This window comes from Aspergillus sclerotioniger, assembly GCF_003184525.1.
Source record: "Aspergillus sclerotioniger CBS 115572 chromosome Unknown BO94scaffold_46, whole genome shotgun sequence".
Taxonomy (NCBI): domain Eukaryota; kingdom Fungi; phylum Ascomycota; class Eurotiomycetes; order Eurotiales; family Aspergillaceae; genus Aspergillus; species Aspergillus sclerotioniger.
Window position 1 is genome coordinate 144,798 of NW_020291036.1, and position 22,996 is coordinate 167,793.

Consider the following 22,996-nt stretch of genomic DNA (forward strand, 5'->3'; position numbering starts at 1 on the left):
ACTCCATTGTGAATGCCGATATGGATACGTGATGCCTGCCAATGGGTCCGCAAGGTCTGAATTGTTTCCGGGAATCGTAACCTCTTTCTAGGGCTGGAATAGTCGACACCTCATACGTAAGGCAGACACTGTCATCTCCTTTTATCTTACCACCCATCCAAAGTCAGGCTTCCATGTTCTGAAAAGGCTACAAAATCATTTCACTAGAGCTCAGGGACTTCTTGATCAAAGCAATAAACAAAAATAAGCACAACCTCTGCGGCATTGCCAATCTAGGAACATGGTGCACCCAGTATTCCTTCATTCCTTCCAGTCAGCACAATTGCAATCCTGATCCTTCACTGCTGCACGGCACCAGGACAACCCCCTTTATCTTCAAGCTTCTTCCCCAACTCCTTTAGCATATCAGATATACCATGTTCGTCAGCTTTGTCCCATATGGGTTGAAAATATTCCTTCATCGGACCAATCTTGATATCCTTTTTTGATACCATCGTTTTCAGCTCTTTCAACCAGTCAAGCCAACAGTCACTACATCCCGAATGGTCAATCTGATAATATACGCATTCGAGGAGCATTAAGGCTTCAACCACCTTGTCTAGAGTGAGGATCTTGATTTGATAGTGGCTATCAGGCAACTGGGTTTGGCTGGACATATTAACCGGATAGGTTTCGCTCTTTGTCTCAAGGCGTATCCAATCATCACCGGTCACCGTAAAGTACTTGTCACCCTCCGCCGGTCGGGCCAGGGGAATAGGAGGCATCCACCAGAGTAAATCGCTCTGCCGGTATAGGTTCAAGGAAAGGGGATCGCCGTATTTATCCCGATCACACAAGTGGAAATGCCTTGCTGGTTTCAGAAAATACTTTCTGAACAATTCGCACTCGTCTTCATTGTCGGCGCACCGGTCAAATTTCGCCTTCAGCAGCTCAATGTAAGCATCCTCAATTTGGTCGTCCGGGATGATGAAAGACACATTCAGCTCTTGCTCTACCGAAGCTGCCTCGGTTCTTCCAGTCTAAAAAATGTTTAGTCTTCTTCAATGGATGGTTGCCCTGGTATCACTTACATCGCGATCAACCACTGTGTAAATTTCCTGACGACTGATTAGTTTGCTTCAATAACTGCTACTCCTGGAAATACCTACAATATCCTTATCGAGACCGTGTGCACATAGCATATACTCATTCCAGAGGACATTGGGCACAGAAGCCCTGTCCAATACCTCTGCAACTTTGGCACATAGCTTCCGTCCAGTGATATCCTCGGTCCAAGTAAAGTCTGCCATGATGATCCAGATGATAGCTCGTTGTGCGGTAATCCAATTTAGTCGATTTGAACGTTGCAATTGATAGCAATTGCATGGATACCAGATGCGCTTTATAAATTTGTGGTCCGAGCTGATCTGGAGGCTCCGCGTCAACTAGCGTTATTTATTAGGGCTTTGCGCGATTACTCCCCATACAGCCCTGTCAGATGACGAAAGTTCTCGGTGATATCCTTCTTGACTCTCGACCAATGGAGTCTCTGTAGTGCTTTCTTCTCCGTCAATGGGAAATTCATGAACACTATAAAATGGCATTTTCCTTATTCTTCCAGCCTGAGCCAGAGCAGGGTCGGAAATATTCCAGAAGATATATGTTGGCTCCGGTCCACAATCTCAGTCACATTTGTGATTGGAGATATCTCTGCTAGTTTACTTTAGAGTCCCTGTTATATTCTACTGTGCAGCACTTAAGGCAGGTAATGAATATGTAATGCGAAGTTTGACCATCATGGCTAAGATTTGGGTCCTTTGTCCGAGACCTGGGACGTTTCCACGGCGATGGATTCAACCTGGTGCCTAGAGCTTGAGATATACGACTCTTTCAAGCCAAGAGTAATCGCACCAACAAGTATTATATTGAGTACTATCTTACAGAAGTATACAAAATAGGCCCCTTTCACTGAACACACCCCGTTGCTCACCATCTAGTAGATGGGAATGTCATACGCATCCAGATCATACAAGAACGTATCGATCGACTTCTGATCATACACGCAGTCCATGACCGTGCCGTTGTTCTTCCACAACGGGCGCAGAGGCCACGAGCACAGCTGCTGCTCCTCTCCCTCGTAGTCGCCGCTCAGCACCGTAGCGTTCAAAGTCACCGGTTCTACACCCTTCTCGACCCAGTCCATAAGATCACCGAGAGAGTTCTGAGGGTAGGGTCCGTTGGGCTGCAGTGAGTTGGTGTTGCAGTGGGAAGCACCGGGGACCAGATACAGACGGTAGAATTCGTTCACGGCCTCAACGGACGCGTTGTACGTGGCGTTGGGGAACATGATGTCGCGGACGGATTCAAAGTACCGGATAGAAGAAGACGGGGGGATGCTGTTGTCGGATTCACCGTGGTAGTGGATCACCTTACCGCCGGCGGCCTGGAAGCGGGACAGATCGGGCCAGGTGGTCTGCAGGACGTCCTCGTAGCGCTGGAGACCTTCCAACATCCAGTCGCGGAGGGTGTCGTACGTGACGTTGTTCAGGTTGGAGAGGTTGTCCAGGTCGAGGAGCTGGAGACCGTGAGTGACCCACTCGCCGCCCAGCTCGGAGATGTCGATGCCGTAGGTGTTCGTGGTCGAGTCGTAGGCGGTCTCGGCGTCGGTGAACTCCGAGCCAATCCGGTACCAGAAGTAGGCCTGGCGGCCCTCGGAGTCCTTCAGACCGTCAAGGATGGTCTGGGCGACCTTGACAGTCTCCACGTTGATAGTGCCGTTCTGGGCCGGGGTGCTGACGCCCATGCTGGTGCTGGCGGCGCAGGAGTAGGGCTTTCCGATGGTCGATGTCAGGTCGAAGTTGAGCTGGCAGAGGTCAGTGCGGGAGACGACGCCGTCCTTGCGGCCGTCGAGCGCGTCACAGGCGTCGATGATGAGGGTCACGATCTCGGAGAAAGCGCAATTCTTGGGGTAGTAGTCGAGCGTCTGCTCGACGACCTGGGGCACCAGGTGGTTGACCTGCTGCTGGCCGTAGCGGATGGCGGGGGCTCCGATGACGGCACCGTCCCATTCCTCGGGGAAGCGCTGGACCTGACTCCAACCCTCACGACCACCCTCGGAGCAACCTTGGTAATAGGCGTAGAGCTTGTCAGTCATGCTGTAGAAGTTCTTAGTGAAGGCCTTGCCGATGGAGGACATCTCATGGTGGGCCTGGTAGCCGAACATGTAAAGAGCATCGTAGTTGGCGGTACCGTTCACCAGGGGGAACACCGAGGAGAATTGGGTGTCGAAGCTGCCAAAACCACCATCGGTACGACCGGCGACGGCACCGTAGGGGAGACCAGCAGGGACGTTGGAGGCAACGTTGATGGCGAAACCAAAGCCACCGGTAGACACCCAGCGGTTCTGGAAGTCGTCGGGGGTGGGCATCCAGAACTGCAGCAGGACACTGTCATCCTTGCCTGCATGAGAGTAGGTCATGGTAATGTTGCAGTAGTCGTAGGTTCCAGCCGGGTAGTAGTTGGAGCCGGCAGTGGATTCATTGTAGACCGGGGCAGCTGTGACGCTGGAAGGGCTGGTCACCACCCCCGGCACCAGGCCGGAGACGGGCACGGCGGCCTTAGCATAGGCTGAGGTGCAGACCTCTTCGAGAGTGGCGGCGCGCGCGAGGGCTGCCGCGGAGATGGTCCAAAGAAGGAACTTGGACATGGTAAAGAATGACCAGAGATAAGGAGGGACTGGTTGAAGGAGAGACTGGCGTGAATGGAGGATTGATTGCTACGGGTGCTGCTGCTGTTATATATGCATCAAGTGCAGCCGGCGTTTCTGCAGCGGCGGCAGCTGGCAACGTAACTCACCCCACCTGCGAAACCTTTGAAACGGCCATCCTAATCACCGACGCGGATGTCCGCCGGTTCGGATGCAGCCGAGCAGGAAGTGAAGACCGGGAATACACCATAAGGAGTTAAGCCTGACAGCTTCCTGCAGGAGGATGCATCTAGCGCTAACGAGGAATAGAAGAAGGACCCAGGATGACGAGTTCCTGCAGGCACGACCGTTCGATCCTGCAGGAGCTGATAAGACGGGATTGCGGGTTCCTGGGCGGTTGGATGACTGGGGATTAAGCTTAAAGTCGAGGGACACTAGGCCGGAGGCGTCGATCATCTTCCGAAATGGTGAAAGTCTCCGCCGCGTCTCGCTTATCAGTTCTCTCATGGAGACGCGGCAGGGCTGCAGACCCTCCGGTGAGTTCCGACAATCAGCACGACAGTCCCTAATCTCCGACTGTACCTCGGCTGGAATTCCCCAGCTTGGATGGTCAGCCAATCCAATGACCCCGTGGAATAATCGGCGCGTCTGGATATCATGCATCAATCAATCGAGGCCGGACATGACTAACATCATGCAAGTCGGGTGTTTGGATTAAATAGACTGAGGGGCTCGTCTCCGTGATGCAACCGTCGTACCACTGAGTAGCTCGTGAGAATGCTTCGTACATGCGGTTGCCTGATTGCAACTTTGAATCCTAGATGGAATCGCAACACCGCCGTCCTAGGAGCCAAAGTCCATTGGGAAGTAGCATAGTCTCTACTCGAGATAGCTCAACTGACAATCTAAACGCTCGTTTATCCCGAGTGGCTAGCATTGTGACAACGGACCATGTCCTAATCCTCAGGCACGATGTTGAGTTCAGTTGTATCTAACCGCGACAGTGCTCATTTGAAAACAATGGAGCCCATGTGACTGACTGCAGCGAATGCTGCACATGGTATTCCATTGCCGTCGCAAGACTAGATGGATGCACTTGTTTGAAAGACATTAAACAACGTCGTCTACTTAAACAGCCATCATCAAGTGTGTGCTTCGTATGTAGTATGGTCCGCTTTCAGAATCCAAACGGGTGAGGATCGGCGCAGGTTCACAGCACGTTATATAAACCACTGGTGCCTGGCTATGATTTCCCAGCATTGCAACTTTCAACACCATTACCTTCAGGATCGTGGCATACTGAATTATGGCTGTTCGTGAGTGCCTAGCTGGGAACTCTGGTCTTCCCTTGCTGCTCAGTCGAATTCGCCTGCGGTGAGAATTGTGCAGATAGGATGAATGTAGCCTGTCTGGTCTAACAGCTTTATTGAACTGATGCTCTTGTTCCCACGATGCAGTCGCCTGCTCCAGCCATCTTGAGTCATTCCGGCATGACACCTCGTTGGCCTTGGGAGGGGGTTTACCCGATGATCCCAGTGAAGGCGGACTCAAATGGCCAGGCCCATTTTCAAGCAGGTGGCCAAGGTCCACTGCAGTATCAGACACCGGATCCATCGTAGTACCCACTGAGGGGTTTTTTTTGACCCATCGGCAGTTGAAAGTTGGAAGTTGGAAGTGGAAAGTTAAAAGTTTCGAGACGCGGACAAGAGTTCCTCCGACTCCAAGAAAACCCCGACAGCACGTGATGAGTTGCAGGCCTGATACTGGTGCCTGGTGCTGACTGCCCTGATGCCTTGATGCCTGATGCTATGTGGTCCCGGGTGTAGAGTCTGCCATTAAACAGAGTAGGAGGCTTCATGACTGATGCATGGCTATCGATTGCTCAGTGTGTCATGTCGTCATGTCCGCTTCTCTCTCAATCCCTGAAAATCGGATGAGTAGTCAAGGAGTCTGTTGTGATGCAACACCGGCCCGAACTCGGCCATTCTACGGATGACAGCTACACCAGCTTATTTCCCACACGAATGCTACACCCCGTTAGGTGGCTTCTGTCGATTATTTGAAGCCATCGGATATAATCATCTGATTCGAACCAGACAGGCCATCATCTGTCAAGTTGCCAAGTCCCTGTGGCTTTTACATTGCAGTTTCGTGCAAGTCACTCTTGGAACCGTGCCAATGCTGTGTCTAGACCCATGTGTGGGGCCACTTCGATCGATGTTATTGTCTGCTACATAGTGATCGCTCAGAGCTTATGTATTCCAATCTGCTCGTTACAAAATACCAATGTTAATTTCAGGGATCGTTACCTTCATGACACACTGACGGGTGATGCCCCCGCTATGGCTTTTTTTTTGCCTTCCTGCTTGCCAGAGTGTCTGTCGAGGGATTCTTGCAGACGCAAAAGACGTCCCAATGGAGAGTCATGCTATACAAGCCTACCATTCCAAATCACGAAGCGTAAGCCACATCGCACAGAAGTCTGCATAAGCCAGACATCAGATGACCTGCCTCTTACAGTAAGCAGACGGGAGTGCAGCGTTTGACAGCAATCCATAGTATGGCAATCAAAGAGGCAGTTCACAAGCATATCCAGGATGTAGTAGGCAGAAAATAGCACGAGGATATCCAACTCAACAAGTCCTGTCGTTCAAGTTCCACCATCGGTCCTGAATTTGACACTGGATGCTCTATACCATCAGGATACTCGGGGTACTGACTTGTGTGATGTATCATCCCACAGATGCGTCCGAACATCACGGTGCATCGGGCACCGGCCTATGTTTGATACCAATCACGGTCGCACATCTCAAGAAGTGATGTATCCGGGCCATTGTTCCACACGGCAGTCAAGATGGCATACCTGACAGCATGGAGATCCTTATGGTGTTGCTCGTCCAGCAGCTGGCCGGGGTCTGCGACCTCGAGGTGACTCTCACGGTCGCGGGACGTTATACTTGGCCGAGATCGTGACAGCAACGATGAATGACCTCTTTTCCAGTGCAGGTACCCCATCAGAGATCGCCCACCCGCATTAGGAGACATACGTCAGCCTGAGCGGGGAAGAACTGGTCCACCATCTGATTGATCACCGATTTCAGCCTTTAAGACGGAAACAGCACTAAACACCTAGGTGGAACGGTAGGTCAGGCTACATGACGCAGGTTCTGTGCTGGAAAGGTGCAGCTTGCGAGTGAAAGCAAACATGCGACCAGGGAGAAATGTCTGCTCCGTTGAAGACTCCCTCGGCTGTGTTATGGGGCCAAGGCTTATTTATGATCCTTCGTCTCACCTTATGCAGGGGTCAGACATGAAGCTCAGCCAACTGGTCACCGTTCCCTCGGTCGCATCGAACCCAACCTCCAGATGGCGTCGAGTAGAGAAAACCCGGTTGAGGGATGAACAGGCTTGTGCGATCTCCCGAGCGATCGAACCGATGGGGATTTTCTCAGTCGTACCAGATTTCCGTGGGGGGACACGGTCGATGGTGACGCCTCCGGAATGATGGGATCGGAAACATGGCGTGGGGGCAGCCTTCGGAGGATGCGAATGGGCGATGCAACAGTTGGGATCGAGTTTCACCCAAATCCTCCGATCTGCTGGATCTGTAGACTGAGTGACAACACGATGGTGCAGCGGTCAGCCAAGTGGCCGGAAAGAGTCTAGAGGCCACTTGCGGGGGAACCCCCTGTTCATGCCGGTTTGTGCCTGTTCCTGCCTGTTCCTGCATCGATTCCTGCCTGACCGCGTCATCGGGAGCCAATTATGGAAACCCGTCATTAAACCTGGAGATTGGCTCCCTGCGGGTCAGGGCCTCGATGTCACCCTCCCTCCCTCCCGATCAGGGTGCAGGAGAATCAGGGGCAGGGGCTCGAAGCGTCGACGGGATAGTGGTGGGACAATGGGATTACTAGGAGCGAATATTATTAGTAGTACAGTGTAGTTATCAGGAGAAGATGACTCCTTAGTGAAGAACAAGCATTGGCCCTAAGAATAGCTTGCTATTTTTATCCGAGTCACCCTCGAGGCTATTGGCCGATGGTCCCGTTGCAGCCAGGGGACACGCCCCTCTCATTCGCCGCCACCCACCGGCGGTGTCAATTTTCTGGCCCCGGCCCAGACCAACCAACGGAGGCCAAGCCAGCTGGCCCCACTGCGGCCTTTTGTCATTTCGCCACGCACATTCCTGATTGGACCATGTGGCAGCCACTGTGGCAGTCAAATCCACTCAGCTCCAGAGGGGCAGCGGGGCCAAATCCAGGCACGCACAAAGATGATTGGGGGAGAAGTGGCAAGCCCCACGAATGACGGGGCTGCCGAATTTCCGGGTGCGGCCAACACCCTCCCATCGCAGGGTCTAGAATCCCACGCTTGCCTCCCTTATTATTTCGTCTCTTCTTCTCCTCTCCTCTGCTCCTCGCTTCTTCTCCTCTTCTTCTTCCCCTCATCTTCCTTCCTTTCCCCATCTTTACCACTGAACTCGGGTTTGTCTATAATCACCCTTGTTCCTTACATTCGTTCTTCCTACCCACTCACTCTCTCTCTCCACCTAATTTACACCTTCGTTATCCCTTACGTTCCTTACGACCATGCTGTCCAAGATGCAGCTCGCCCAGCTGGCGGCTTTCGCCATGTCCCTCGCGACCGCTGAGGCCGCCTACCAGGGCTTCAACTACGGTAACAAGAACTCCGATGAGAGCTCCAAGTTCCAGGCCGACTTCGAGGCCGAATTCAAGGTCGCCAAGAACCTCGTCGGCACCTCCGGCTTCACCAGCGCCCGTCTCTACACCATGATCGTAAGCCATGCCAACAAATACCCCCGGCTATAAAAGCATCCTGCTAACCTGACCTAGCAAGCCTACAGCACCAGCGACGTCATCGAGGCCATCCCCGCCGCCATCGCCCAGGATACCTCCCTGCTTCTCGGTCTCTGGGCCTCCGGTGGCGGCATGGACAACGAGTTGACCGCCCTCAAGTCCGCCATCTCCACCTACGGCGAAGAACTCGGCAAGCTCGTCGTCGGTATCTCCGTCGGCAGTGAGGATCTGTACCGCAACTCCGTCGAGGGTGTCGAGGCCGATGCTGGTGTCGGTGTCAACCCCGATGAACTCGTCACCTACATCAAGGAGGTCCGTGAGGCCATTGCCGGTACCGCCCTCAGCGGTGCCCCCATCGGTCACGTCGACACCTGGGACTCCTGGACCAACAGCTCCAACTCCGGCGTGGTCGATGCTGTCGACTGGCTCGGTTTCGATGGATACCCCTTCTTCCAGAGCAGCATGTCCAACTCCATCGACGACGCCAAGGCCCTTTTCCAGGAGTCCGTTGAGAAGACCAAGTCCGTGGCCGGTGACAAGGAGGTCTGGATCACCGAGACCGGTTGGCCCGTGAGCGGTGATTCCGAGGGTGAGGCCATTGCTTCCATTGCCAACGCCAAGATCTACTGGGACGAGGTCGGTTGCCCTCTGTTCGGCAACACCAACACCTGGTGGTACATCCTGCAGGATGCCGCCCCGACCACCCCCAACCCCAGCTTCGGTATCGTCGGCAGCAACCTCACCACCACCCCCCTGTTTGACCTGTCTTGCAACACCACCTCTTCGTCCTCCTCCGCTGCCGCTTCTTCCGCTACTGGCTCCTCTACCGGCTCTGCTGGCTCCGTCAGCGGCAACAAGGGTACCGGCTCCCTGACCTCTGCTGGTTCCGCTGGTGCCGGCGGTGCTGCCAAGCCCACTTTCACTGTCGGCCGCCCCGGTGGTGTGAACGGCACTGCCTACGGTAACGGTACCTACCCTGCCCGTCCCAGCGGCTCTGCCTCTGCTCGTCCCTCCGGTGGTGTCATCTCCGGCTCCGGCTCCGGATCCGGCTCCAGCGGTTCGGGCAGCTCTGCCACCTCTGGTCAGTCTGCCTCAGGCAGCTCCGCCGCTGCCGCCGCCGCTTCCTCCGGCCTTTACACCGGCAGTGCCAGCAGCCTCTCCGGCTCCACCTTCGGTGCCGTCGTGGCCGTCTTCCTCGCTCTCGCTGCGTTGTAAGGGATGAATCCCGTGATGGCGTTCTCGGGGCGCTCCGAGTGTTTGGTGTTGGGTCTTCTCTTCGTGATACATATTTTTCAAAATTTTGCTTGCCATGTTTGCCGGGATGATAGATAAATGTTACTTTAGACTTGTGCTTCCATCATCCATACATGACAAGCTTACTGCATCGACCAAATATAGACATTGGTTCGTATTTAAGAATTGCGTAGATTCCGATTCCACATGCACACGATAGCGTGTTCGAAGATGGGAACTCGTCAAATGACAATGTCCCTATTGGTCTCCAAAGAACAGCATGTAAGCCAGGGGTCATGAAGACCCATATATAGCTCCCCCGTGTCGAGTATGTCAGCTTCCTGATGCCGATACCGCGGAGAGCATCACGTGAATTTTCATCCCGGAAGAAATCGACCTTCCCCTTTCAAAAGACGACAAATGACTTCGTAAAGAGGAGTGACAATGAGATAAATAATAATATGATGGTAAATGTCCGTTGAATATTAATCCCATTGGCTGGCCTGGGAATGACTTGAGTTTGGTGTGATGTGGACTTTGCCCGGTTGATGGTGGTAAATATATATATGGACCGACCGCACCCTACCCAGTCCAATAGTAATAGGGATTCTCCGAGTCTGCACCACGCCTCCATTCCCTAGTATGATCATCTGAGTACTAGAAGGATAGAAGCCTTAATGTATCAATGTCATCAAATCATCACATAGACAGACTGTATATATATTCCCATCGTTAAGAACAAGCTATCCATACGATGATTCAATCCGCCCATAAGATGAGCAATCTCATATTTAACCACCACTTGCTACATCTGACCTCATACAGTCTTGTTGCGTATATGTGAAGCACATTAAACTGCAGTGAACAAAGAACACATGAAACTGCCTCTACCGATACGCCCATGGGAGTGCACAAAGGTCAACACCAGCCACACCCGGATTCCCATATTCGGGACATTCCGGAGCATTCGCCCACACCTTCCTAGTTAAGGATAGTCTACCATTACTGCCACCTACACCAAACCAGTAGGCGGTATCCTAGGGCCCGGCATCCGGCCCCGGCTTCCGGCCCCATCTATTTTTACCGTCACGGAGCACAAAGCACTAAGCACCAAGCACAATTCCACCCCGGGCACCAACAAGCGTCAAGAACAGCCCACGTGGCACCTTGCAACATCCCATCCTCCACAACTAGGAAAAGAGTCTGATTCAGAACTCTCTATTGTGGCCCCCAACGCCCCCAAGGTCGTATTCCCGATCCTGCGCGGAATCCTGCCGGCTGAAATTGGTCGCCCTACCGCCGGCGACCCCGGTTGAGGGCGCGGATTGGTAGGGAATTCCTTCAGGGTCCCCGTTAGGCTGTCGGGTGTCGGGTATGTCGGCGGTTCCTGCATGGACCCTTCGGAAGGGCTGACCATCCCATGCGGTTGAAACGGTTGCTTCGGGGTGGCGTTGATCTATCTAGTATCTACCCTGGAGGTGAATAGCATCGTTTTGAGGATATACAGAGTACAGACAGGGTATTGTTGGTAATGGATAGGTCTCGGAACAACCTGCCGTCCAAGGGCGTGTTCTTGGCAAATGGAGAGGAAAGGTCGCGCATCAGCCCATGCTGTGGCCCGTGCCCTGTGCTTGTCTCAGGGTTATCTATTGATCTGTCAGTTGGGGTTAGTTTTTTGGTCTGGTGGATTCCTTATCAGCTGTTATTCGCTAGTCTGATACTTCGGACGAGGGGAGTTCTGCCCCTCCCGAGGATTCAGTTAATTCGGTCGATCTGCAGTGCCCTCTCATGTTACCTTCCGTGTAGGGACGATGAGAATGTAACCCTGTTTACAGGCCATTGAGACAACACAAGATTCATACTCACTGACTAGAATGACCTGAATAACAAGTCATGTAGAAATCATCGTTTCGTACCCGTATTATTACCCTGTCGCGGTTATCTAGCTACTCCATCCATCCACCCCCTTCGACTGAATACAGGCACCAGCCTATTCATCTAGCCCCTTCCACGACCTCCCAATTAATGAGCTCTCTATCAGCTGGTCAACGGTCAATCTATACCTGTCGACCAACCTAACCGAAAGAGGAATTCGCTCTGCCTCGATAACAGCAAACATCGGGGGAGAATATTTCCTAGCCTCCCGATGAGTGGGGCACAACCCCAACGTGCAACAAGAGTCTTCAGTATGATAGCCCACTTGCAGATGAATTGGAGTACTCAGTGGCTCAATCCAGTCCATGGCCCTGAGACATCCTATGCATGGTTCATACCGGACCCTGATAGTCGGGGGCCAAATCCACATGGCGCCGACAACCTCCGCGAGAGAACTCAGCTCACCTCACTTCAACCCTAACCTGGATCCTTGGAATGTAGGTATAAATACCACGATTGTCCAGGACATCTTACTGTCTTCATCCTCATCCTCATCATCCTTATCAAGCAACCTTGAACTTCAAGTCCAACTCACCCCTCAAAATGGCCTACAAGAACACCCTCGGTCTGGCCACTCTGGCCCTCGCTGGCTCCGGCATGGCCCAGTCCGTCACTGGCTCCGACTACAACTACCCCCATGCTGGTCCCCCGGCCAGCTTCTTCGCTGCTTCCTCGACCATCCCCGTCGCTGCCCTCAAGGCTGCCGCAGCCAAGGCCAGTGATGTGCCCGCCAAGGCCACCTACCCCGTCAACACCAACGATGACTCTCCTTTGTCGACTATCCACAGTGACTGGACTCACTTCAGCGAGGTATATCCCATCCCCTCTCTCTACCCCCCCTCCAACAACATACACTAACAACATGACACCCAGGGCGCCGCCTACAGCTGGGTCGCCGACATGGACGTCGACTGCGATGGCAAGGATGAGGCCTGCAAGGGCAACGGTGACGGCCAGTCCGAAACCAACTGGGGTGCCTTGGCCGCCTACGAAGTCCCCTGGATCGTCATCCCGGATCACTTCCTCACGGCCAACACCAAGGCTCTCCCTGGTAACAACGTCGCCGCTGTGATCTGGTAAGTCTCCCTCCCTCTCCCGCTCATCCCCCCTAGGAAATCCCAGCTAAACCAACCAAGCGACGGCAAAATGTACTACGGTATCCTGGGCGACTCCAACGGCGACGACCCCGAAGTCACCGGTGAAGCCTCCTGGCTGATGGCCCGGACCTGCTTCCCCGATGATGACCTCAACGGAGATAACGGCCACGTTCCCGCTGATGTGACCTGTACGTATCACCCACCCCACCCTATCCCATCTAAGCAACCAAGCTAATAGAAACCAGACATTGTCTTCACCGGCGACGACGCTGTCCTGCCCAGCAGTGCCCTGAACGAACACTACGTCACCAACTTCAGCACCCTCCGCTCCATGGGTGATAAGCTCGTCAGCGCTCTGGCTGAGAACTTGGGTCTCTCGGGTTCGAGCTCCTCTGGCTCCTCTGGTTCTGGATCCGGATCCAGCTCTAGCTGCTCCTGGTCCGGACACTGCGCCGGCGCTACCTGCTCGTCTGACGACGATTGCTCCGATGCTCTGGCCTGCGTTAGCGGAATCTGCAGCTCCGGATCTACTGGTTCCAAGACCACCCTGACCACCGCTGCCGCTCCCACGGCTACCTGCTCTTGGTCTGGCCACTGCGCGGGCGCTACCTGCTCGTCTGATGATGATTGCTCGGATGCGTTGACCTGCAAGAGTGGTGTCTGTAGCTCTGGTTCGGGCTCCGGCTCCGCCACCACCACGGCTGCTACTTCTGCTGCTACTTGCTCTTGGTCTGGACACTGTGCCGGTGCTACTTGCTCGTCTGATGATGATTGCTCGGATGAATTGGCTTGCAAGAGCGGGGTTTGCAGCACGGACTCGTCGGTTGAGACTTGCTCGTGGAAGGGTCACTGTGAGGGTGCTACTTGCTCCTCTGACGATGACTGCTCTGATGCGTTGTCTTGCAAGAGCGGAACTTGCTCTGCTTAGATGCGACCTTTTGATCGGTTGGGGAACCGGAATTAGGAAGGGCTGGGTGTAATGCACTGGCGGAAATGTAATATTATATACTATAGGTTGGGAAACGAGTGGGGGATGTACTTGGATAATAGCTTAGGAATTAATTCTTTGACAAGACACCACCACCAGCTATGCACCCGAGTAGTGAAAAAGAGCCAGAACCACCAGAAAGGATATCATTTAATATACAAAAATGAAATCCTCATTCTTCAGATCGGTGGTATCCGAAAATCCCTTATCACTGGCACTGGCACTGACTCCCTCCGCTGACGGGGCGTTGACATCCTCTACCTCGATGGCCTTGCCTTGCTCCACGGTCTTCTTGCTGAGCATGGACTCGTCGATTATCTGCGCTGACTTGCCGAGGGCTCTTCTCTTGCGAGCCTGTTTTCGATTCAAATACACGAGGTAGAGATTCATGAGGCTGGATAGTATTGTTAGTTCGTTCTTGGTTTATGGATGGGAGACTTACATGGCGAAGACGCCTACTAATATGAATAGAATGAGGTTGGAGATCAGCCCCGGGCGATATAATGGTGCCTGGGAAGTGGAGTAGAGTTGGGGACCGATGACCTGGTCGTGTTAGACTTGGTACCCTGGTAATGGAGTAGAGACTCACATTGCCCGCGCACATCCCAATTAACACTACCGCTGATGTGCACTTTCGTTTGGTGTCGCCGGCTGTGTTTTGTGCTTCCCATGCGTAGACTAGGGGTGTGATAGCTGCGAGACAGGATACCTGACTTCGTTAGTCTGAGCAATGTTGAAGTGGGAAGGGATCTGACTAGGTAGTATCCGAATAGAAGAACGCCTTTTTGTTCCCGCGGCACGACAAGCATCAAGAGCGTACCGACAGCGGAGATGGCGGCGAATCCGGCAATTACTAACCCCTTCCGCTGGAATCGGGTGGCTAGCCAGCCTCCGCCTAAAATGGCAACGACTTGGATGACCCCAAAGGGGATGTTGAAGAGGATGGTCTGGAAGGATCCATACCCAAAGGACTCGATGATGAGGCTGCCAAAGGTGCTGATGCCACCGCTGGGGATTCTATGCAGGTTAGCACGCCGACCTTTGCTGGAGTGAGGAAACGTACGAGATGGACACGATTAGCAGGAACCAGAACCACGTCTTCAGGTCATATGCTGTCTCCCAGACATGGTCCCATCGCCACTCGCGCGAGATGATTCCCATCTGGTTGGCCCTCAATCGCTCTACGGCAATCACTTTCTCGCGCTCACTCAAAAACCTAGCTTCCATAGGAGAGTCGGGCATGAAGATGAGAACAAGAACGGAATAGGCTACGGTGAGGAGACCGCAGAACATGAAGATGATCTGCCGTATAAGTATTAGACCGACACTGGATTGGTGTTGCTGGAGGACAGACCTGGTAGGAGAAGAGGGTGTCGCTGTGGATGTGACCCAGACCGTATGTAAAGAGACTTCCGACCTGCCCAGTCAGTAGTGTCGATGTATAGTGATTGCCAGTGGGCATACCACAAAGGTGACTCCATTCATCCCGCTCCACAGCGCTGTCCGCAAGGTCTGCTCGCCTCGACGCCACCACATTTGCGTGACGGCCACGCACGAGGGTGCTATCTTGTTAGTCTTCATCAGTTGGCCAGTCTGAACTGCTTACCGATCATCGCCTCGAACACTCCCAAGGTGAGTCGCAGTCCCAACAAGCTGGCAAAGTTGGTGCACGCTGCCATGATAGCCAGCGAGCTACCCCACAGAAACACGGCAGTTCCGATGAGCTTTCCGGTCGGAGCCTTGACTAGCAGCAGCGCTGCAAGTGGTTGCACGACTAACTGGGCAAGGTAGAGGATAGACCCCAGCCAGGAGTATTGCTGGCCATGTAGATGGGCATCCTCGACGAGGCCGAAGATGGATACATAGGAGAGCGTTGACTTGTCCAGTTGCTGGAAGAAGTACGCCCCTAGCAGGAGAGGGAGGATCCGACAGTCGATGCGTCTGAGAACAGCCTTCTCCTCGTCCGGCGTAAAGGTCCGTTGCTCTTCATCGACAGTGGCCAGAAAGTCGGCCGCCCTTTCTCTCCCAGTACCACGGGGGGACGGTTGAACGGCGGTGATAGCATCTTGAGAATCCCCAGGGATGGCCATCGTGACGTGCTCCAAGATTGCAGGGGACAGTCCGCGATGTCAGTGTATTTATCGACGTTCGGACAGGGATAAGCCGACGAAAGCCACAACATTGGCAGGGTGCTGGGCAGAGGGGCTGCCGAGGCTATCCCACGCCCTCCGTAGTCGGCTGATCCCCCCAGGTTACCCCAGATTCCTCGACCCCGGTTTTCCCCGCATCTCGGCCTGTTTCCGGTTGATGGAAAAACTGGGACAGCCAAGTGGCATGCAGGCATGTCAATGTCCGTGCGAGACGCCCGATCTGCATTTCGGGCGAGCATTTTCCGACCACATATAACTCAGCCCTATCCGTCAGTCACCCGCCCCGATTTCCAACTCATGGTTCTTTCTCTAGACATCCACTCCACCGTACATTGCATAATGAAAAAATACGCCCTTATCGGCACTGGCGGCCGCGCCATGTTCTTCTACAACGCCATCGTGCGCGACTTCCGTAGCACCGCCCAACTGGTCGCCTTCTGCGACACCAACACTACTCGTCTGGCATATGCCATTTCACGGATCCAGGAGTTGGGTAACGACTCTATTCCAACCTATCTCGCCCGGGACTTCGACCGCATGATTGAAGAGACTCGGCCGGACGAGGTGATTGTGACCACCATCGACCGAACCCACCATCAGTACATCGTGCGGGCGCTTGAGCTGGGCTGCAATGTTATCACCGAGAAACCCATGACCATCGATGCGCCCCGCTGTCGACAGATTTTTGACGCTGTCGAACGCACTCAGCGTCAGATCCGGGTGACATTCAACTACCGCTATGCACCTCACAATACGCGGATCGCGGAGCTGCTCGCTGCCGGGGCGATCGGAGAGGTGAACGCGGTGCACTTTGAGTGGGTGCTGAACACCTCACACGGCGCGGATTACTTCCGACGCTGGCATCGCGATAAGCGGAACAGTGGTGGGCTGCTGGTGCACAAGTCGACGCACCATTTCGACTTGGTCAATTTCTGGTTGCGGACCCGGCCCGAGACGGTGGTGGCCATGGGCGATCTGCGCTTTTATGGCAAGGAAAACGCAGAGCGACGGGGTGAGACGCAATTCTATTCGCGGTCCCGAGGAAGCGAGGTGGCCAAGGAAGACCGGTTCTCGCTGGATCTCGAGGGCAACGGAAAATTGAAAGCGCTGTATGCCGACGCAGAGTGGGAGGACGGGTACTACCGCGACCAGAGCGTTTTCGGCGATGGCATCAGTATTGAGGATACCATGGGGGTCATGGTGCGGTATCAGTCTGGCGCGGTCCTGACCTACAGCCTCACGGCGTATGCGCCATGGGAGGGATTCCGGGTCAACTTCACCGGGAGCAAGGGGCGGTTGGAGGTCGAGGTGGTGGAGCAGTCGTATGTTAACTCGGGAGGCGATCAGGCCCTAGAGGGCGCTCTCGAACGTCGGACTATTCTGCTACGGCCTATGTTTGGGAAGCCGGTGGAAATCGACGTGCCCACCGGAGAGGGAGGTCATGGGGGAGGTGACCCTCAGCTACTGCAGGATCTGTTTGGCACACCAGGGTCTGATCCTTTGGGTAGGGCTGCATCGCATGTGGATGGGGCGTGGTCGATTGCGACCGGCATCGCGGCCAACGAGTCGATGCGCCGGGGGGCCATAGTGCGGGTGGGAGACTTGTTCCCATTGTAGTTTTGTTTGCCTCCGTCAGAGGGAAACGTATCGTTCTCGAAAGATCAATGGATACCATGGCAAGGTGTAGATCAAATTCCCTCAACCGTACTCAGGACACGTGAAAATATCTCCATATGGGAGATGAGCCATCGTACCAGATCTGATGAGCGGTTCCCGGTGTCACCCATTATCTTTTCTGGGTGAAGTGGGCCCTCTAGGCGGTGATGAAGGCCATGTCCGCCATAGCTTAGGGGATATTAGATTTGGATACAGAAGGTCGCCATCCGGCCTATGGGAGGGATTGTGTCACCGTTTCACAAGGATCCCATGCTCAGCTCTCTTGCTCTGGGGCTACAGGTTCTCGAGCTGAACGGCATGAAGTGGAGTGATAATCCTGGGGAGACCATCTGGTGAGAGGAGAGGGCCTGGTATATTTAAACCAGCTATTACGAGTTTAGAGCTTGGGGTGCGTGCCGGATTCTGATAACGGGCGCATATGATGGGATGCACGACAAATATGATCTCTGGGGACGATCTTCGCCTATGTTTCTTTTCAATCTGCTTCGCAGGACGTTGATAATGAATCAGAAGAGTCCCTGCCACTGGCATTCATGCTTATGGTGTCATTGTATCAAGATCAGTTGATAGGCATTCGCCAATAACCTCATTTAAGTGTCCTATTCATTGCGTTGTGCTCCAGGGGCGTCTCAAGAATCCGGGACAGTATGCGGCATTGAAAGGCAATTCTGGATACTGTTCCCTGCGCATGACGACCAGATGTCAATTAGCATCAGAAAACCAGAATCAACACGAGCAGAACCGGAAATTGCATCATTGAAGAGCAGGGTCAAGGGTCAAACCGGATCAACCATTCCCCGGCCAGTCCTCGATCGGCCGGTCGCGTGCTGAGAGGGCCTCGTATTGTGACCAGGATGGTGGAAGGCGAGGAACAAAAGGCTGCCAAACGGTTACGAAGTCGATTCGCGACGGCTCTGGAGGAGAAACGGGAAGAAGGAGAAGAGCGGAGTGATGGTCTGAATGGAAACTATAAAAGTGGGGGGAATAGTGGGGGAGGGAAGAGAGAAGGAGGAAGTAGGAAGAAGGAAAACAAGCGATGACTGTCAGCTGTCAGGTGACAAAAGTGACCGGAGTTTGGTGACTCCGGTATTGTGGTAAATAAACTGGTCAGCGCGGTACCAACCACGTGAGGGATATATATAGAAGTGGTACCCCGGATAATCTCAGGTCGGATCCCCTTTTCCTTCCCCACGCGTCCCACCGGGTGATTGTCGGACGATTAGAACCGATCCAAGGGAGAGCTCCAACATCAAAGATATAAAAATGGACTTGGGACGGACAGAGAAAGGCTTCCCCACCGCGCAACTGTTCCTTCTGGGTATGACATGACCATCTGACTGCTTTCGTGCGAGCGACCCCGCCCGGTGGTGACACTCACCTGCTTGCCCTACCTAGGACTCTGTCGCATCGCCGAGCCGGTCGCCCTGACCTCCCCCCTCCCTTATGCCTACGATTTGATGGAACACCTCCTCGGCAACAATACCAACAATGCCGCCTTTTATGCCGGTCTCTTCGTCGCCGCCTTCTCCCTCACCGAAACCTTGACCGGCTTCTGGTGGGGAGCCCTCTCCGACCGCATTGGAAGGAAACCAGTCCTGATTTTAGGCTGTGCAGGAACCATCGCTTCCTTGTGTCTCTTGGGCTTCGCGATGAATATATGGATGGCAATACTCGGAAGAGCCTTGGGAGGCGCCCTGAATGGGAACGTCGGCGTGGTGCAAACCATGGTGGGCGAGATGGTCACCCGGCCCGAGCATGAAGGTATGCCATTGACATCGACGGTGGAACTTTGACTGAAACACAAGACGTAGCACGGGCGTACGCTGTCATTCCATTCTTCTTCAGCGTCGGCTGCACCATCGGACCCGCCCTCGGGGGTATCTTGGCTCAACAGACATTGGGTGGGACTGCCATCTTTGAACAATTTCCCTACCTGCTGCCGAATATTGCATGTGCTGGCATGGTCCTCGTCACAATGGTGCTGGCATATCTAGCCTTGGACGAGACACACCCTGAGCTCCGCAAGAAAGCGCTGGGGGAGTTGGGTCCGAGCCAGCAACCGGACCATGGCGAGAATGCCCCCCTACTACAACCCGCGGCAAGTTCCACGAGTGGGCCCGCGCACACAGACTCCTTATGGGACTTGAACACAAATGTCAAGATGTTGATTGCCGCCGTCTGCTTGCTGAGCGCCCATACAGTCACCTACATCCAGCTGCTGCCAATCTTCCTGCGGAGTCCGCGCGATGACAGTGTTCCTCCATACTACATTGGCGGGATTGGGGGTCTCGACATGAGCCTTTCAGAGGTGGGACTCGTGATGGGAGTTAATGGCATTATTGGTCTGGGCATCCAGTTGATCTTCCCAGTGTTTACCGATTGGTTCGGTCTCAAGACGACTCTTTTGATGATGACGTCGTTACACCCCATCGCCTACTTCTGTCTTCCCTATCTTCCTTTTTTGCCCGCGAGCACCTGGCGGGTGGGTCTCTGGACCTGGCTTGTTGCTCGAAACATTCTATCCACATTCACCTATCCTGCCCTTTTGATCCTAATAAAACGGTGGACACCCAACACTCTCATTCTCGGCCGGGTGAATGGGTTGGTGGCGAGCGCAGGGGCCGCCTGTCGAACCGTCTCCCCGGCGGCAGCAGGACTGTTGCAGAGCATCGGGGAGAACCATCATCTTAGTGCTCTGGCGTGGTGGGGATCGGGTGTATTCGCGCTGATTGCAGCCATTCAATCTTGGTTTATCAGGTTCGACGGAGCTCCTAATTGACTACCTTCCTGGAAGAATCATTGGGCCTGCATCTGGATGACTGGAAGATGGTTGTTATGGTCTTGGTGTTAATGATGGGGTCTTTGTATTATGTGCTGCTATAGATTGGAGGAAAGGTCGAAGGCTGGTCGTCAACCCCCATCATGGATAGCTCATACCCTATTGGAGCCAAGTGCCAAGGTCGAGTTTGATCTAGTCTGCCCACTCCGACAGCCGTCAAGTCGCACAACAGGAGACTATTTACAAGGGCCCTACATCCAATGATTTCTCAACACATACGCTGATTACGAAGGGACATGAGTGCGGTGATAAAATACTGCATGAGACACTCCAAGCTATCCCAATCGTGCTATTACCTGGATGTACCATCATGGTGTCTCGAAAACCGTCAACTGCCCACATCACCAGTCCTCCAGTGCTTGAGATTGATGTGCTCCTCTTGTCTCGGACGTGATGGAGATTCCCGAGACATCCAGATGGCAATCAGTAGTTGTAAAGATCGCCATCAAGCTCCGCAGTACCGCGCTTGTAGTTGTAGAGATCACCGTCCAGCTCAGCATCATCACGCTTCTTGTAGTTGTAGAGGTCCCCGTCCAGCTCAGCGCCATCTCGCTTGTAATTGTACAAGTCGCCATCGAGTTCCGCACCGTCGCGCTTCTTGTAGTTGTACAGATCGCCATCGAGCTCAGCACTGCCCCGCTTGTAGTTGTAAAGATCACCGTCCAGTTCAGCACCGTCACGCTTGTAACCACCGCGCTTCTTGTAGTTGTAAAGATCCCCGTCGAGTTCAGCGCTGCCGCGTTTGTAGTTGTAGAGATCGCCATCGAGCTCGGCGCCGTCACGCTTCTTGTAGTTGTAGAGGTCGCCGTCTAGCTCGGCACCATCGCGTTTCTTATAGTTGTAGAGGTCACCGTCGAGCTCGGCGCCGTCACGCTTCTTGTAGTTGTAGAGATCGCCGTCTAGCTCAGCACCATCGCGTTTCTTATAGTTGTAGAGGTCACCGTCGAGCTCGGCACTACCGCGCTTGTAGTTGTAAAGGTCACCGTCTAGCTCGTTGGTACCTCCCACTGCTACGAAATGTCAGTGTACCGTCATTCTTGATTAGGTATGAGAAACCTACTAGGTAAGGCGGTAACCAAGCCCATGGAGAGGCAAACGGCAAGAAGGATCTTGGGGGAAAGCATGCTGGCTGAGGTTTGCAGCTAGTCAGGGTAGCAGAGAGTGGAGAGGATGATGTGCTGAATGATGAGTGAGCTGGTTCCACTTGACGGATAGGAATCAGACATCCACGGGGAATCGCACAGCTTTTTATGTCGACCAGATATACAGGCTCAAGTGTATGACAGTGGGAGGTGATTTTCGGCCTCACTATCTCCGGACCTATCCACGTCAGTGCCAATATCAGCTGGCGGAGATTGTCGACAGAACGTCATGTATCCATCGTGGATGTATGACGGTGGTGGTACTGGACACATGCTGATCCAATTTCTCGTGCTCATACCTGCTTGTGTCGATACTGAACGTGATGTTACATGATTGACCCTCTACCTTCCCTCCCTGAGTTGAGGATAGACTATCCGGGGTACGATATGCATTGCAGATTGTAGAATGGGCTGGCTAGGTGGCAAGGCAGCAACCTACCCCGCTGGACTCCTCATTCTTCCAGGGCACGTTGCAGAAAGCGGCCACATCATTGCTCGATGTGATACAGTAATAGCATGTGGCAATTGCGAAACAATCCGAATGTTGGTCTCGGTGTGATGCCAGAGATTGCCCGCTTTGTCAATCCGTGGCTGCGTGGGGAATATGGACTGTTGCATTGCCAATCATCCAGCTGATGTGTTGATCTTGCTTGGGATGGGTGTGTCTGACATGATCGTAAAGAATAGCGATGGAAATGAAGCTGTTCTGATCTGCAAATCTTCAAGCCCATACATACCCTTCCCGCCCTATTGCTCTTGCCGTAGCAGGCTGGTTGATGCAGCCAAACCAGGAAATAGTCACACTGTCTTCTTCCACAGAATTGTACCAGACATGACCTTGGCGATCTGAAGTAGACGGCCCAGATGACTGCTCCTTGCCGGCTCTACGATCCACGAATGGAGTCACCTAAAGCATAGGCTCTGGACAAAGCCCGGAGTCGTAACCGAGTTTCCATGATTAGATTCCCTGTGCCCCCGTTTTGATTGCTTCGCGTAAGTAGGTCACGCGAGACAGGCCACATAGGCCCAATTTTGAATTTCAATGCCTAATAGGGTGACGCGGGGTAGGAATCCAGGACGATATTGCCTTACCTAGTTACCCTTCGTGACGTGTATATTGTCAATAGGCTACGCTGTGCCTCGCGATATGCAGTGAGGTAGATCCGACAGCATTCTAGCAGTTGGTATCCTGATTCTGCCCTGACAAACAAGCATTGCCGAGGTACCGGGACGGAGTTACTAACAGAGGGGAGAAAGTCAGCTGGGGATATTTGCTTTTTCAGTGATTCGCACAGTTATATGGTTAATGGATAGCTAGCTTGGTAGATGTGTTTGGGCCCGGAGATCGGCATCACCCTTGACGATCTATTCACTGACGCAATGTACTTTTCATCCAGATCCGATCTACCCCAGCCAACCCTGATCACACAGAC

At 53.6% G+C, this 22,996-nt stretch overlaps 10 protein-coding genes across 10 annotated transcripts; 4 read left to right on the plus strand and 6 right to left on the minus strand.

The window, feature by feature from the left end:
• Nucleotides 1–338: 338 nt before the first annotated feature.
• On the minus strand, nt 339–1,289 carry BO94DRAFT_551187 (uncharacterized protein; the record flags this gene model as incomplete). Its single annotated transcript, XM_025613533.1, has 3 exons — nt 339–1,019; nt 1,071–1,097; nt 1,149–1,289. The coding sequence occupies 3 exons, from the start codon at nt 1,287–1,289 to the stop codon at nt 339–341; spliced, it is 849 nt and encodes a 282-aa protein (XP_025462059.1).
• A 665-nt stretch (nt 1,290–1,954) lies between these two features.
• On the minus strand, nt 1,955–3,776 carry BO94DRAFT_305701 (tannase and feruloyl esterase). Its single transcript, XM_025606785.1, has one exon. It carries the CDS (start codon nt 3,683–3,685, stop codon nt 1,973–1,975), a length of 1,713 nt encoding a protein of 570 aa, XP_025462060.1. The 5' UTR covers nt 3,686–3,776; the 3' UTR covers nt 1,955–1,972.
• Nucleotides 3,777–4,580, minus strand: BO94DRAFT_305700 (uncharacterized protein). The gene has a single exon (XM_025606784.1). It carries the CDS (start codon nt 4,346–4,348, stop codon nt 3,869–3,871), a length of 480 nt encoding a protein of 159 aa, XP_025462061.1. The 5' UTR covers nt 4,349–4,580; the 3' UTR covers nt 3,777–3,868.
• On the minus strand, nt 4,581–5,380 carry BO94DRAFT_305699 (uncharacterized protein). The gene has a single exon (XM_025606783.1). The coding sequence runs from the start codon at nt 5,297–5,299 to the stop codon at nt 4,814–4,816; it is 486 nt and encodes a 161-aa protein (XP_025462062.1). The 5' UTR covers nt 5,300–5,380; the 3' UTR covers nt 4,581–4,813.
• Nucleotides 5,381–8,274: 2,894 nt separating this feature from the next.
• Nucleotides 8,275–9,717, plus strand: bgt2 (GPI-anchored beta-1,3-endoglucanase EglC; the record flags this gene model as incomplete). Its single annotated transcript, XM_025608697.1, has 2 exons — nt 8,275–8,481; nt 8,539–9,717. 2 exons carry the CDS (start codon nt 8,275–8,277, stop codon nt 9,715–9,717), a joined length of 1,386 nt encoding a protein of 461 aa, XP_025462063.1.
• Nucleotides 9,718–12,213: 2,496 nt separating this feature from the next.
• On the plus strand, nt 12,214–14,177 carry BO94DRAFT_611829 (glycoside hydrolase family 75 protein; the record flags this gene model as incomplete). The annotated part of the gene is made up of 4 exons (XM_025616652.1): nt 12,214–12,480; nt 12,544–12,746; nt 12,783–12,955; nt 13,013–14,177. 4 exons carry the CDS (start codon nt 12,214–12,216, stop codon nt 13,693–13,695), a joined length of 1,326 nt encoding a protein of 441 aa, XP_025462064.1. The 3' UTR covers nt 13,696–14,177.
• On the minus strand, nt 13,827–15,971 carry BO94DRAFT_305798 (putative MFS transporter). Its single transcript, XM_025606786.1, has 8 exons — nt 15,362–15,971; nt 15,220–15,317; nt 15,110–15,172; nt 14,819–15,057; nt 14,511–14,772; nt 14,345–14,464; nt 14,198–14,298; nt 13,827–14,149 (listed from the first exon to the last, which is right to left on the minus strand). Exons 1-8 carry the CDS (start codon nt 15,843–15,845, stop codon nt 13,906–13,908), a joined length of 1,611 nt encoding a protein of 536 aa, XP_025462065.1. The 5' UTR covers nt 15,846–15,971; the 3' UTR covers nt 13,827–13,905.
• A 261-nt stretch (nt 15,972–16,232) lies between these two features.
• On the plus strand, nt 16,233–17,522 carry BO94DRAFT_628791 (Gfo/Idh/MocA family protein; the record flags this gene model as incomplete). Its single annotated transcript, XM_025617510.1, has 1 exon — nt 16,233–17,522. The coding sequence occupies exon 1, from the start codon at nt 16,245–16,247 to the stop codon at nt 17,520–17,522; it is 1,278 nt and encodes a 425-aa protein (XP_025462066.1). The 5' UTR covers nt 16,233–16,244.
• A 1,323-nt stretch (nt 17,523–18,845) lies between these two features.
• Nucleotides 18,846–20,361, plus strand: BO94DRAFT_478695 (MFS transporter; the record flags this gene model as incomplete). Its single annotated transcript, XM_025608703.1, has 3 exons — nt 18,846–18,900; nt 18,978–19,343; nt 19,394–20,361. The coding sequence occupies 3 exons, from the start codon at nt 18,846–18,848 to the stop codon at nt 20,359–20,361; spliced, it is 1,389 nt and encodes a 462-aa protein (XP_025462067.1).
• Nucleotides 20,362–21,072: 711 nt separating this feature from the next.
• On the minus strand, nt 21,073–21,545 carry BO94DRAFT_503613 (uncharacterized protein; the record flags this gene model as incomplete). Its single annotated transcript, XM_025609483.1, has 2 exons — nt 21,073–21,431; nt 21,482–21,545. Coding segments are annotated over 2 exons (423 nt in total), but the record flags the coding sequence as incomplete, so codon positions are not given.
• Between the last annotated feature and the right edge of the window lie 1,451 nt (nt 21,546–22,996).

Excerpts from the sequence above, each read along its gene's own strand:
- BO94DRAFT_305700 (XM_025606784.1), bottom strand. The coding sequence starts at position 4,348 with ATGCATGATATCCAGACGCGCCGATTATTCCACGGGGTCATTGGATTG.
- BO94DRAFT_305701 (XM_025606785.1), bottom strand. The coding sequence starts at position 3,685 with ATGTCCAAGTTCCTTCTTTGGACCATCTCCGCGGCAGCCCTCGCGCGC.
- BO94DRAFT_305798 (XM_025606786.1), bottom strand. The coding sequence starts at position 15,845 with ATGGCCATCCCTGGGGATTCTCAAGATGCTATCACCGCCGTTCAACCG. Across the intron at positions 15,173-15,219 it reads TGAATGGAGTCACCTTTGTG|GTCGGAAGTCTCTTTACATA; the intron begins GTATGCCCACTG and ends CTGACTGGGCAG. Across the intron at positions 15,058-15,109 it reads ACACCCTCTTCTCCTACCAG|ATCATCTTCATGTTCTGCGG; the intron begins GTCTGTCCTCCA and ends CTTATACGGCAG.
- BO94DRAFT_305699 (XM_025606783.1), bottom strand. The coding sequence starts at position 5,299 with ATGGATCCGGTGTCTGATACTGCAGTGGACCTTGGCCACCTGCTTGAA.